Source organism: Aulonocara sp. 'chitande type north' Nkhata Bay, linkage group LG12 (genome assembly GCF_057382095.1).
Source record: "Aulonocara sp. 'chitande type north' Nkhata Bay isolate Kocher_YH1m ecotype deep benthic linkage group LG12, A_spYH_male_GT1.1, whole genome shotgun sequence".
In the NCBI taxonomy this organism is placed as follows: Eukaryota; Metazoa; Chordata; class Actinopteri; order Cichliformes; family Cichlidae; genus Aulonocara; species Aulonocara sp. 'chitande type north' Nkhata Bay.
The window spans coordinates 836,139-848,709 of record NC_141355.1 but is presented as its reverse complement, the minus strand read 5'-3'; the positions used below and the strand labels follow the sequence as shown (position 1 = coordinate 848,709).

The window sequence follows — 12,571 nt, the reverse complement described above, 5'->3', positions numbered from 1 at the left end:
AAATCTGTTTTATTTTAATTTTTTAAAATAAAACCTGAAGCATAAATGACTGAAAATAAATTTAAATTAATGTACAAATTTAAATGTAAGATCTGAGATCAATCTTACAGGAGTGCTGACATAGATGTTGGAAGGCTTAAAGAATTACTTAAGATAAACAAAATGTCCCCAGAACCCATTTGTTGACTTTACGTAAAATTCTAAGTCAGTCCTCTACATCAGGTTTGTATGTTGAAACGAGTAATATTTGACAGTGCGTGCTTTATGGATGTGTGGTGTGAATATGAGTGATCAGTAAGATTAGAAAAGTACGATTATAAATGCCAGTCCAGACGTTCATCGACTGAAAACATCTGCCGCTCAGTGAAATGTAAAAAAGCGCGAGTGGGGTCTGCTGAGCAGCTACAGTCTCATATGAGACCAGAATGGGAGCAGCTGCTGTCCTCAGTATGCACACATTTACGGACTGTTGTTAAAAGACACCGCACAGCGGGACTCACGGCCCTGTCCCAACGCTATTCAGACATGTTACTGCAGACTGAATGTATGTGTGTGTTTCTGCTCACTGTAGGACCGCACCCAACGCTAACGTTTTACCGTTCTGCGCATGCGTCATGACGCCATTTCCGGGTGCGACATGTAATATATATAGGTTGGTGTAGCGCTGCAGAGAGTGGGTAGAATATACAAAACCAATGATTCCCATATGTCCAGTAGTATCCTTCACCTATGGTAAGTATCGACCAAATGTGAATTTATATTAAGGACAACTTTAAAAATGTTGATGTGTCTGCAGGCGTAAGAAAGGCAATAAAACCGTGAATAAATAGTTGTTGGACCGCTGCTAACGGTTAGCTTATCCTGTGTGTGTCCTCCGCAGTGCCTGGCCGGCTTGGTGAAGATGCCAAAATGGCTACCGGCAATTACTTTGGATTTACCCACGGCGCTGCCGCTCAGTACAGGTAGGGGGATGCGGGATACGTGGCTGGTTGGGTTCCTGTGTGCTGCATAATGCTTCTGTGGTCGAACGATGGCTTGTTTATATGCTGTACGTACATATTAATATTAAGGCTTGCTACTGCCCACTGATCCCGTTGTTCGCATTGGGGGAGGGGGCTGTTGTTCCCGGTGCTACGGTTGGACCTTCTCCACAGTTCCGACGGAAAACTACGGAAATAAACGTGAAGCACTGCCGATCCACTCCAGACCGAGGCCGAACACATGGGAGCCTCCATGGGGGTCGGGCATCCAAATACGGGACAGCCCCCTTATGTGTGACATTATTAGACTTTATTATAAGGACCAACTGAAATAGTTATTTGGTAGGAAAATATAACCTGCCTTTCACTGCACGGCTGAACACTCGTTATCCCAAAACATGCATCTCATGGGAGAGTGCAGGATTATTATAATAATTATTACTATGATGATGTTGTTGCTGAGCAGCACCTGCTCTCACAGGTGAGTGTGTGTGCTGGGATGCGGTCGGTGTCAGAGCAAAGGGAACAGGGCTCGGTCCAAATTCAGCTGCAGTCAAAAACCTTTTTAAAAAAGCTTTACGGCCTAAATGTGCCGTTTCAGTGCTCACCCCGAGCATAATGGTATGCATTCAATCACTAAGTCAGGCCTCTGAAGCACGAGCAAGCCACCTGCTAGTTTTGTATGAATTTAATCTGTTATTTTAACAAAAGGGGGGGGGGTTGCATACCAACAGCCTCGGCCCTGTTCTAGCCAAGTGTTCATGCACTTTTCTTTTACTTTTCTTCAAACATAAACCAAAGGAGCACCGCTTACTCTCCAAATGTCCCCGTGAAATTTCAGCACTTTGGAAAAGTTGAAAGTTTCCAAACTGCTAAAATGTCCCCGTGACTGTAAATGGTTTCTTTGATTTTACATTGTATTGTAGGCTTCGGGCATAATTATTCTACCTTTGACATTTTAATTTTGTACACAAGATTTATGGTGAAATGGTGGTAGAGCAGCTGCTGTGGTGGAAGCCATGGTCAGCAACATGACGTCAGCTGTTTGTCTAATTTATTTTTTTATTTCTGAACAAAAAAAGGTGGGAGCTTTGGATCCAAACTAACCCGTTAAAGTGTGCGAAGTAGTGAGACTGTTGTAATATGGGGTAAACAGATATTCAGGCCCCGAAATGAACTATATCACTGATGTTTTACATTGTCCTCAGATTGGATTGTGTTGCTCTCCTTGAGTATGACAAAGATTGTGTTGGTGTCACCGTATAAACACTTAAATCACTTAGGCATTTGAAGCACCAGTGGAAAGAAGGTTAGAGACCACCTTTCACCTTGAACCAACACCTGGTTGTCATAAGGTGACAGGTGTAGTACTCTAACACAGACAGGGAAACACTCAGTAACACCAACCATGGTTAGTTAACCTAAGAAGCATGTGTTATGTGGCTGGAAGCTGGAGCGAGCACACAGGCAGAACAAACTCCAAATGATGATGCATGCCAACGCAGACCCAGCTGACTCAGGCAGCAGCGCTAACCACTGTGCTTAAAAATGTCTTGTTTCAAATCAAACTGGACTCTGAATCCTGTCAGTATCCTGGTTTGTGTGCTGAATCCACATCAACAATGTTTTTACATGACAAAGGATTCTTGGAAACTTATACAGTAACCCTATTTGTTGGCCCCGTCTCCATTTCCTTTCACTCTCATCACGTCTTATTGATCTGCGTTGGCGCCTTTAGTCCTTGTGATGGCTTTCTCTCTCAGCACGCTCTGCTCTTTACCCGTCCTGGATGATCATGACCATCAAGTCACTATATTTCAGGATTTAGTTTTAGGATTGTTTTGTTAACTCCACATTAATAAAATGGAGTAACACAGTACACTCATCTTTAGGCACAGCTTGCATGTTGCAGGTTGGACCAATTTTGCCTTCTGAACTCCCTCAGGTCTGCGCAGCCTAGTTTCAGCAAGGTGCTGAGAACATTCCTGAGGTTTTGGGAAAAATCTGAGGAATGTTCAGATTCCTGAGAACATCTGAACTTAAATGAAGAGGATCAACCTACAGAGGGGTGGATTTAAAGACGATCTTAAAGTCAAAGTGAAATAATGATGTGACGGCCTAGTTCATTTCCCCGGAGATTCATTGCAGCAACTTAGGATGATACTCAGTAGTTGTAATGCTGTGTTTTGCTTAAAGGGGGACATGTGACTGTTGGCTGTTCTTCTTTGTATTATGGCAGGGTCTTTACCTTACAGCAGGGGTGTCCAACTCCCGGCCTGGAGGGCCGGTGTCCTGCAGGTTTTAGATCTCACCCTGGGTCAACACACCTGACTCACATGATTCGTTCATTACCAGGCCTCTGGAGAACTTCAGGACATGTTGGGGAGGTCATTTAGCCGTTTAAATCAGCTGTGTTGGATTAAGGACGCATCTAAAACCTGCAGGACACCGGCCCTCGAGGCCTGGAGCTGGACACCCCTGCTTTACAGCACAAAGCACCTTGAGACAACTGCTGTTGTGATTTGATGTTATATAAATACAATTGAATTTATCAGGAGGAGAAGTGCTTTATTACAAATTAGTCCACAAAGTAAACCTGATATGTGTTACAGCTGACCTGTACAGAAGAGCATGCAGTTGCACCATAATTGTCATGCACATTTAAATAAATCAACAAAAAGTCTTTATATGCCAAATAATTCAAGGTATGTATTAACAGTAGTCTATACTGCACGATTCAGATGATAATTTAAGGGACCCCTGAGTCCCATTAGTGGGAGGATTTTAAAAAAAGACAATTTTTAAATGTAATCATGGTGGCATAATCTCAGCAGGGTCAAAAGAATCTCCATACATGCTTTGGTAGTTAGTACAGCTGTAAAGTCTTGATGCATCCTCAGTCATCCAGGTAAGAAATCCCCAGAATCTGTTCATCTGGACGTTTCAGTGGGAGAAACCTTCCATCATCATCAGCTGACTTCTACAGTCTCAGCTGACTGCAGGTGTCCAGCCTTATAAACAGGACATTCGCACAATGACTGAAACTGGCACCACTGGGGAAACAGTGGGCTGTGAGACCAGTTTGTTGATCATTAATATGCAATTTGTCATGGCAGTTTGGGGAAAGCTGTACAGTTTTGGAGACACTGGAGTCTGAAAAAGATCTTATAACATGTGCCAAGGCATTTCTCAGTTAGACTGTCGAGATAACCTTCATGTTTCCCTTTGTGTCTCCCAGCCAGCAGCCAGCAGCCGGGGTAGCATACACCCATCCAACCACAGTGGCCAGTTACACAGTTCATCAAGCACCAGTGGCAGCACACACTGTGGCAGCAGCTTACGCCCCTGCTGCAGCCACAGTTGCAGTAGCTAGGCCTGCGCCTGTTGCCGTGGCAGCTGCTGCCACTGCTGCCGCTTACGGAGGATACCAGCCGACCCACGCAGCCACAGATTATGGCTACCCTCAACGGCAGCCTGAAGTCCCTCCGCCACCCCCACCAGTCACCTCACAGAACTACCAGGTACCACAACATTTTTCTGTAGACTCACAGATTCCAGAACATTCTTTGGAGTCTCTTTGAATGAGGAATATGGGGAGAGATGTGCTGCCTTCATTATATTTGTGGGAGCTCACGTGCCATAAATGCATTTGCAGAATTCCATTAACTAGTTTCTAATTGGACACTATCAGCAGGAATTAAATGAATTACACACAAGTTAATACATTCTCTCCATAAATGCTTTAAATCAGTCAAATTAAATGCAATGACTCTCAAAAGCTTAATGATGGCGTTTCAAAATGAGGACGGGAGAAACTCGATTGAGTTACCGGACATGATTGGTTAGTTGGCAAGCAAGTGGGTCTGCTGCCAGGAAGCTGCTGTGGATCCTTAGCTTGGGGATCTTCCTACATATCCTCACCACAGTACTTGACTCTGCCTGTGAGGGAACTGTGTCGAACGTGGCAATCCTCTGCCTGTGCACCAGCAGTGTGGAGACCTGGAAGCAACCAGCAGGTACCTGAACCTTTTCTGATGACAACTACTTAGCATCTGAAATGGAATAGATAGATTTAATGAAACTGTACAATTTAAACAGTCCAGTCGCTTTGCTTGACTAGTAAGTGTTCAAACCTAGTATGGGCACCAGTTGGTCAGCAATAGTTGGCAGATCGGACTGGGCCAAGAAATGGTTTTAGATTTGGTGTAGCAGGCATGTGTGACATGTTTAAGTTACTTCACAGCACATGGCAGCACATTTATTTTTAGTTTAACAGCCTACAGACAGCTGTCATGTTACACTGCTGTCTGTAGGCGGCATGTATTCAAACCTAGCACCACTGAGGAAATCGATTCAGCAGTTAATGAATGGATATCACATTATTCATGCTAAAATCAATTTGAATAAGGAAATGGTTGTTTTTGTTTTAAACCTACCCTTATTGAGGCGCTGTTTAAGTGTACTATCAGGAGGATGTGTAAAATATAGAAGCTGTCTAAGAAATAATAAATGCTATATATTGGTGGGGGAAGAAGGTAAATTGACTGATTTCCACCTTTGACATGTTTGTATTAATATTTCTTCTTCTTTCAGCAGTAGGGCTCCAGAAACCGGACTTGAGCTGCATTCGTTCTTTCTGGACCTTAAACCTCTGCGGTTCTGTACAAAATCTAATAGTAATGACAATAAAGTTTAACAAAATGAAGTGTTGTGGTTATTGTCACAGTTTTTGCTCTTACTGTGAATGTAGTCTATAAGAATAATGCAAAGTTAAAATGTAATTTTCTGTTTATTAATAATTAATTACTGCTTATAGCGATCAAAGATGTGTGGGTATCGTATACAGAAATATTTTAAAAGTATGTGGAAGGAGATTAAAAACCAAATACAATGTTGACATCAAAAAGCTCAAACTCAAGCTTTTAACTGTGTAACGTCTTCAAACATTACAGCTAAAATCACGGGCCGTTGTTATCAATTATCTAGTGAACATTTAGAGATCTTGTTAATTTGCCATTGAGGCAAGAGTATATATCTTACTTTATTCAAATGTATCAACATTGCCTTGTTCAGTTTTAAGATGTTATAAAGTTTTAGGTATCTTCATAATGAAATTATGTTGGGACGTCGCTGTGGAATTGAGTGAATTCTGAGAGGACCATTTTATTCTAAAACATAATACAGCCACCAGTTCCTAGGAACCGGTGGCTGTATTGTGTCCAGTATGGTATCCCCAGGGATTAGCCTGTGTGATAGGGGCTACAGGACTAATTTTCCCAGGCACTGCCATGAACCTCAAGCAACCATTTGAAAGCTGTCATGAGTACTTATTTTGCCCCCATGACTGGTGGCTGCAGCCCTGTCTCCAGGCCTGTGTGACTGGGCCTTAATCACTTGAGTCTATCACAGTCATTGTCATGCATAACTGCCGTGTTTAGGACAAATGGATGTCATGTGGTTCTTGGTCACATATCTGGAAAATATTTGGGAAAAATAAAAGAAGTCTTCATTGGATGTAGTCCAGTAAACCACTCGTGCACCTGAATGAAACACCTCCACACAGCTCTGTGTTACGGCGAACTGCTGGAACCTCCCACTTCAGAGCAGCTGCCAATGACGAAGAACCAAAGACACAGTGAAGGTGGCCAATCTGCCCCTTGTTGCTTTTAAACATAAAACTCTGCTGCAACTAGGGGCTAATAGGAAAACCAACACTTGTAGACTGCTTTTTACCCCTCAGCTGTGAAAGGCTGATGACCTGTCCATGGTGTAAATGACACTTAGTTGATGTTTCATGTCCTGTTTAAGAGCAGACAGTTTTATCATTGATGTGAGACTTAAAGTTGTGGTTCAGTATTTGTTAGTAAAGTATTATGATAAGAAACACAGTAGACCTCCAGTAGAAGTTTGGAGTTGATTCTTTTCTCAGACGTGCATTGAAATATAGACTGAAACAGTGGCATGAACAACGATGTCTGAGACTCTGATCATTTTGCAGGATTCCTACTCCTACGTCCGGTCGACGGCCCCAGCTGTAGCTTACGACAGTAAGCAGTATTACCAACAACCCACTGCAACAGCGGCTGTTGCTGCTGCACAGCCACAACCCAGTGTGGCAGATACCTACTACCAGACAGGTACACTCAAATACACATTTTTCTACCCCATTACTACCAAATGCATTGATTTGTAATCATTTTGATTACTTGCTTATTTTACTACCAAGAAACTTTGTCCCTACTTGATCTTCTGTTTCCCCTCACCCCCACCTGGGAGATGGCCTGACCTCCCCCAGTCTGGATCTGCAGGAGATTTCTTCCTGTTTTCCTTTCCACTGTCACCAAGTGTTTGCTCATAGGGGATGAGCTGCTTATTGGGCTTTTTCTTTATTATTGCAGGACGTTATAAAGGGCATTGAAGTGACCGTTAAGAATTGGTGCTATACAAGTAAAAAGAATTTGAACTTCTAAAACTTTGAAACTCTTTACACACTATGTTGTTAGAAGTATTCACTCATCCATCCAAATAATTGAATTCAGGTATGCAAAGTAATTCAATGGCCACATGTGTACAGAATAAAGCAACTAGGCTTCCAGACTGCTTCTACAAACATTTGTGAAAGACTGGGTCGCTCTCAGTGAGTTCCTGCATGGTACAGTGATGGGATGCACCTGTGCAGAAAGTCTAGTTGGGAATTTTCCTCTTTCCCTCTGGAAATGAATGGGAACCACACAAACTGACACAAAGTGATGGGCCACGTAAAATCAGAGGGTTGAGAGGATGCCAGCATCACTGTGAACCAGTGCCCGAGGCAAAGTCCATAAAACATGGACGAGCTTGACTGGTCTGAGTCCTGACCTCAACCCAACAGAACAACTTTGGGATAAATTGGAGTGTGAGCCAGGCCTTGGCATCTAACAGTGTGTGTGATCTCACAAATGCACTTCTGGAAGAATGGTTAAAAATTCCCCCAAATACACTCCTAACATAATTTTAAATTATAATGAATTTCCTAATGAGCCAAATGTTTACAGTGAGTGATGGGACTAGACTACACACCTTAGAGTGCTGACTCTTTACAATGAAGCCATGCAGAATGTGGTTTGTCTATGCAAGGCCTGCCATGAAGGTCACACTGTCACCAGAGAATGAATTGTAAGTTGACTGGTTACCACACAGTACACTGCAAATTCAGTGTCTGTCAGCCTTGTGCGTTGACTGCACCCACCCACCGATGTGTCCAGGAAAGAGGCTACAACTGTTGTATTCCTTCTATTAACCCACTCCTTAACCAGAAACGACATCACAGTGTCAAGTGTCCTACCCAGGGAGGGAAGTCAACGTCAGATTTATTGTTATTACTGCCTTACATATGGGACTGTGCTGATATATTGTCACTGTGTGGGAAGCAAAGATGTGAGCTGTGAATAACAGGCCTGTTGGAGAACTAAAAAATTGGTATTAATTGGTCAAATATTAATTATACAAGAATGGTTACAGTGTAAATGTAATTTATTGGAGTGTGTCCTTTACAGTGCTAATAAAGAAAAGGTGTAAGACTGGATATATAGAAATCACAGGAGCAATGCAGTGTGGGGTGGTTGCTTTGTGTTTGTGTGGGAGTGAGTTAGCCTGGAACTGTTGCTGGTTCTTAGTCGGGTGGAGGAGGCACAGGGTGGTGTTTCATCTTGTCCCTGAGGGAAGCTGTGTGAGGGATGGGTGGAGGCCACTGTAATGCTGACTGCTTCGTGTGTTGGTGGGAGAGCTATCTTTACTAAACACAGCGTGGTTCCTGATCTGGAGGCGGGGGAGTTTCCACCAGTTTGTTAAGATGCTTTGAATGGCACCACAGTAGAAGGAACACACGGTGATGACACCCTTTGCTGCTCTCACACTGGTTGTGTTACCAGTGCTGAAGGCAGCATTCTGGGGCTTAAGCAGCCTGTAGATGTTCCCCTGACAGCCATGATCTCTGACTCGTCCGACCAGTAGGCTGGACTAATGATACACTACAGGTAAAGACACAGCAGGTTGTATCTGCAATGGAGCCTCGGCTCCTATGGAGTGCAGTGGGAGCTCCTATGACTGTGTTTGTGTTGGTCAGCCGTATCTCTGCTGGGAGAGGAATAAACTGAACACACTGATCAAGAAGGCCAGCGCTGTTCTTGGACGACCTGTTGACCCAGTGAGGTAGTCGGTGACAGGAGAACGGTGGCCACCCCATGCATCTCAGCCTGACGGCCTTAAGCAGCTCCTTCAGTGACGGGCTGCTGCAGCCACAATGCGTGAAAGACATGCTTTCAGCTGCTGTCACTCTACGATGTACAACAGCAGGGAATGTGAAATAACTGCTGCTATTAATGCCTAACCCCACCACGAAACACTCTGTTCTGCTACTTGTGAACTTTTTTTTTCTTTCCTTCATTTAATAATAATGTATAGCTAATTGATCCCCGTGGGGAAATTGCGCTCTCTGCATTTAACCCATTAACTCAGTGAAGCAGTGGGCAGCCACTAATCAAGCGCATGGGGAGCAGTGTGTAGGGACGGTATCTTGCTCAGGGGAACCTCTGGGTAGCCGTTCAGTGGATTCGAAACCCAGACCTTCCAATCATGGGGCAACCACTCTACCTACTGAGCTATCCCTGCCCCATATATTGAAACATATTATAAATTGGAGGCTAACTATGTGGCTCAGAAGCAGGGTTAGTCGACTAGTCACGATTACGTCGCGGCGACTATTTTAATAGTCAGCGCGTCGTTTGAAGCTTTGTAAGATCCCAAAAGACGCAGGAATAAGTAGTAGGATTTAAGAGTGTAATAACGGACTGAAACAGAAGATGGCAGCACTGCATGTACAAGGATGCCAGCTGCCGTTAAACCCCGAAGAAGAAGAAGAAGAAGAAGAAGCAGCAGTGTCCGTTATCGTAGCTGTGTCCAAATTCAGGAACCGCATCCTCCTGTGCCCGCATTTGTAGGCCGATTACGTTACAGCGACACGAGGAAGACTGTCCAAATTCCAAGACTCCAAATAATGCGGCCCACAAATGCGTCCTTTATTTCCCCAGGTTTGAAGGATGGGTCGGGTGCATACTTCGTGGCCCAACCTATCCCAGAATTCATAGCGCGGCCCTGCTCAGTTTCCAACAATGGCGGAAGCTAATTAGTTTTAATATTACTCTTATTATTCTTTCTGGGTCACAAAATAAACGTTTAACATATTTTCAGGCGAGAATGTAGCTGTGTAAACCTCAAATATCTGCTCAGTTTATCAAGACACCACATACTTTCAAAAGCGCTCCGACGTGAAGGGAAAGACAAAATGGAGTGTGGCTCATATAGACCCATTTCTGTCCTTAACATAGATTATAGACTGTTTACTTCGATAATGGCCAGGAGAATGGAAGAATTTTTACCCGACCTGATTAGTAATGACCAAACGGGGTTCATAAGACGACGACAGACCCAGGATAATATACGTAGAACTCTTCATGTAATACATCAGATACAGACATCTAAGAGTACAGCCATGCTTATGAGTATTGATGCAGAAAAAGCCTTCGACTCCGTAAATTGGGACTTTCTATACAAAGTCTTGGATAAATTCGGCTTACATAAGGGAATTGTTGATACGGTGAGGGCATTATATACTAACCCCACCGCAAGAATTAAAGTTAATGGGTCTCTCAAATAGCTTTGTTCTGCAGAGAGGAAATAAACAAGGCTGTGCTTGGTCCCCGCTTCTGTTTGCTTTGTATTTAGAACCTTTGGCACAATCAATTAGACAAAATAAAGATATTAAGGGGATTACCATTGCGGGACAGGAACACAAGCTTGCTTGCTATGCGGATGACATATTGATATACCTAGATCAGCCCACTAACTCCCTGCCTCCATCCATCCATTCGCTTCCGCTTATCCTTTCCAGGGGCGCTGGAGCCTATCCCAGCTGTCATAGGGCGAAAGGCGGGGTACACCCTGGACAGGTCGCCAGTCTGTCGCAGGGCTAACACACAGGGACAGACAACCATTCACACTCACATTCACACCTAGTGACAATTTGGATTAATCAATTAACCTATCCCCACAAGCTGCATGTCTTTGGACGGTGGGAGGAAGCCGGAGTACCCGGAGAGAACCCACAGCTGAATAAACTTCAAGCAGACAGCTGATTATCAGAAGTGTGAGATGCTCGAGAATTTACTCCGATGTCCTGTTATATTTTAGATAGCAAGGAGTTTATTAAACTTCACCGAAACAATCTGCAAATGTCATTAAAATTTAATAAACTATCATCTTGTCTTTATTTTTAGTTAGCACAGACCTGAAACACTTAAAGCTGTAAGCTAATGATAGTTATATAAGAGCAGATGCTGGTGCGATAAGCTGAACGTTTTACGTCCAATGGATGATGATCTGATTACTCGACTAATCGCAAAAATAATCTGTGACTAGTCGACTATCAAAATATCGTTTGTGGCAGTACAGCACAACGTGACCAAGCAGAACTTTGAAATTTTGTATCCTTTTCTGTGTTTTCTAGCCCCCAAACCGGTCTACAGCCAGGGGGTGACATCATACACCCAGAGCCAGCAGACTCGACAGGTGACTGTGATAAAGCCAGCTGCTCCTAGTCCAGCCTCTTCAACGTTCTCCATCTACCCAGTGACATCTACTGTCCAGCCCGTGGCTGCTGCAGCCTCTGTTGTCCCGTCTTACTCCCAAAGCCCAACATACAGCACTAATGCTGTTACATACTCTGGTAAGCTGTGAGACGTTATCACAAAAGCACTGCTCCAGGAACAACTTTTTTACTGTAGTTCGTGAGTAACATGAAGGTGAATCGTAATGCAGCCGATCAGTTGTGTTCTGGATAACAAATGACTATGTGTTTGTTTTTAGCTGTATGAGAGCGGCAATAACAATGGTAAACAATATGTCTAACATTTTTTTGATGCTAGTCATGCTGTGTTTACCTCAGAGGACAGCTACAGCGCCTTAGCTCTGTTAGCATAGCTTTGAGACCTTTCGTCTGATTCTGTGACATGTTGACTAGAAATGTTGAATATGGTCTCATTGTGTAAATAAATGTTTTTTTTCTGAGAACCTTTTGAGAAGTTGACAAACAGAGCAGCAGTAAGTAGGTTTGGATGTTTTTCAGGAACCTCATACTCTGGCTATGAAGCTGCAGTTTACTCAGCAGCCTCCAGTTACTACCAGCAGCAACAGCAGCAGAAGCAGGCAGTGGCAGCTGTAGCTGCAACTGCAGCATGGACAGGCAACACCTTTACTAAGAAGCCCCCCTTTCAGAGTAAACAGCTGAGGCCCAAACAGCCCCCCAAACCTCCTCAGATACACTATTGTGATGTGTGTAAGATCAGCTGTGCTGGCCCACAGGTGAGTTCACCGCTGAGTGCATGGATATCTAACAGTCATGTTTAAATGTAAAATGTCTTGTGATATCTCCACTTGTTTTCTATGGAGTGCCTAATGTTGGCCAGCAAGTCTTTCAACCATGCAAAGATAATACATATATGCCATGCAGCTCATCAGCTTGTCTGTGTGCCCTGTACGAGGTCTGTGGGATTCAA

The 12,571-nt window shown here is 43.6% G+C and overlaps 1 protein-coding gene across 2 annotated transcripts in view; it reads left to right on the top strand.

Annotated features, from left to right (window-relative positions):
- The first annotated feature begins 574 nt into the window (after positions 1-574).
- The window catches only part of zfr (zinc finger RNA binding protein), a 40,082-nt gene continuing 28,085 nt past the window's right edge, over positions 575-12,571 (top strand). For both annotated transcript variants that reach the window (XR_015131712.1, XM_086313115.1), the window contains exons 1-6: positions 575-732; positions 881-962; positions 4,219-4,501; positions 6,979-7,117; positions 11,524-11,742; positions 12,142-12,377. Coding sequence is in view for 1 of the 2 variants with exons in the window: in XM_086313115.1 (XP_086169241.1) it covers positions 696-732; positions 881-962; positions 4,219-4,501; positions 6,979-7,117; positions 11,524-11,742; positions 12,142-12,377 (996 nt within the window). In the remaining variant the exon portion in view is untranslated. The remainder of the gene's footprint in view (positions 733-880; positions 963-4,218; positions 4,502-6,978; positions 7,118-11,523; positions 11,743-12,141; positions 12,378-12,571) is intronic.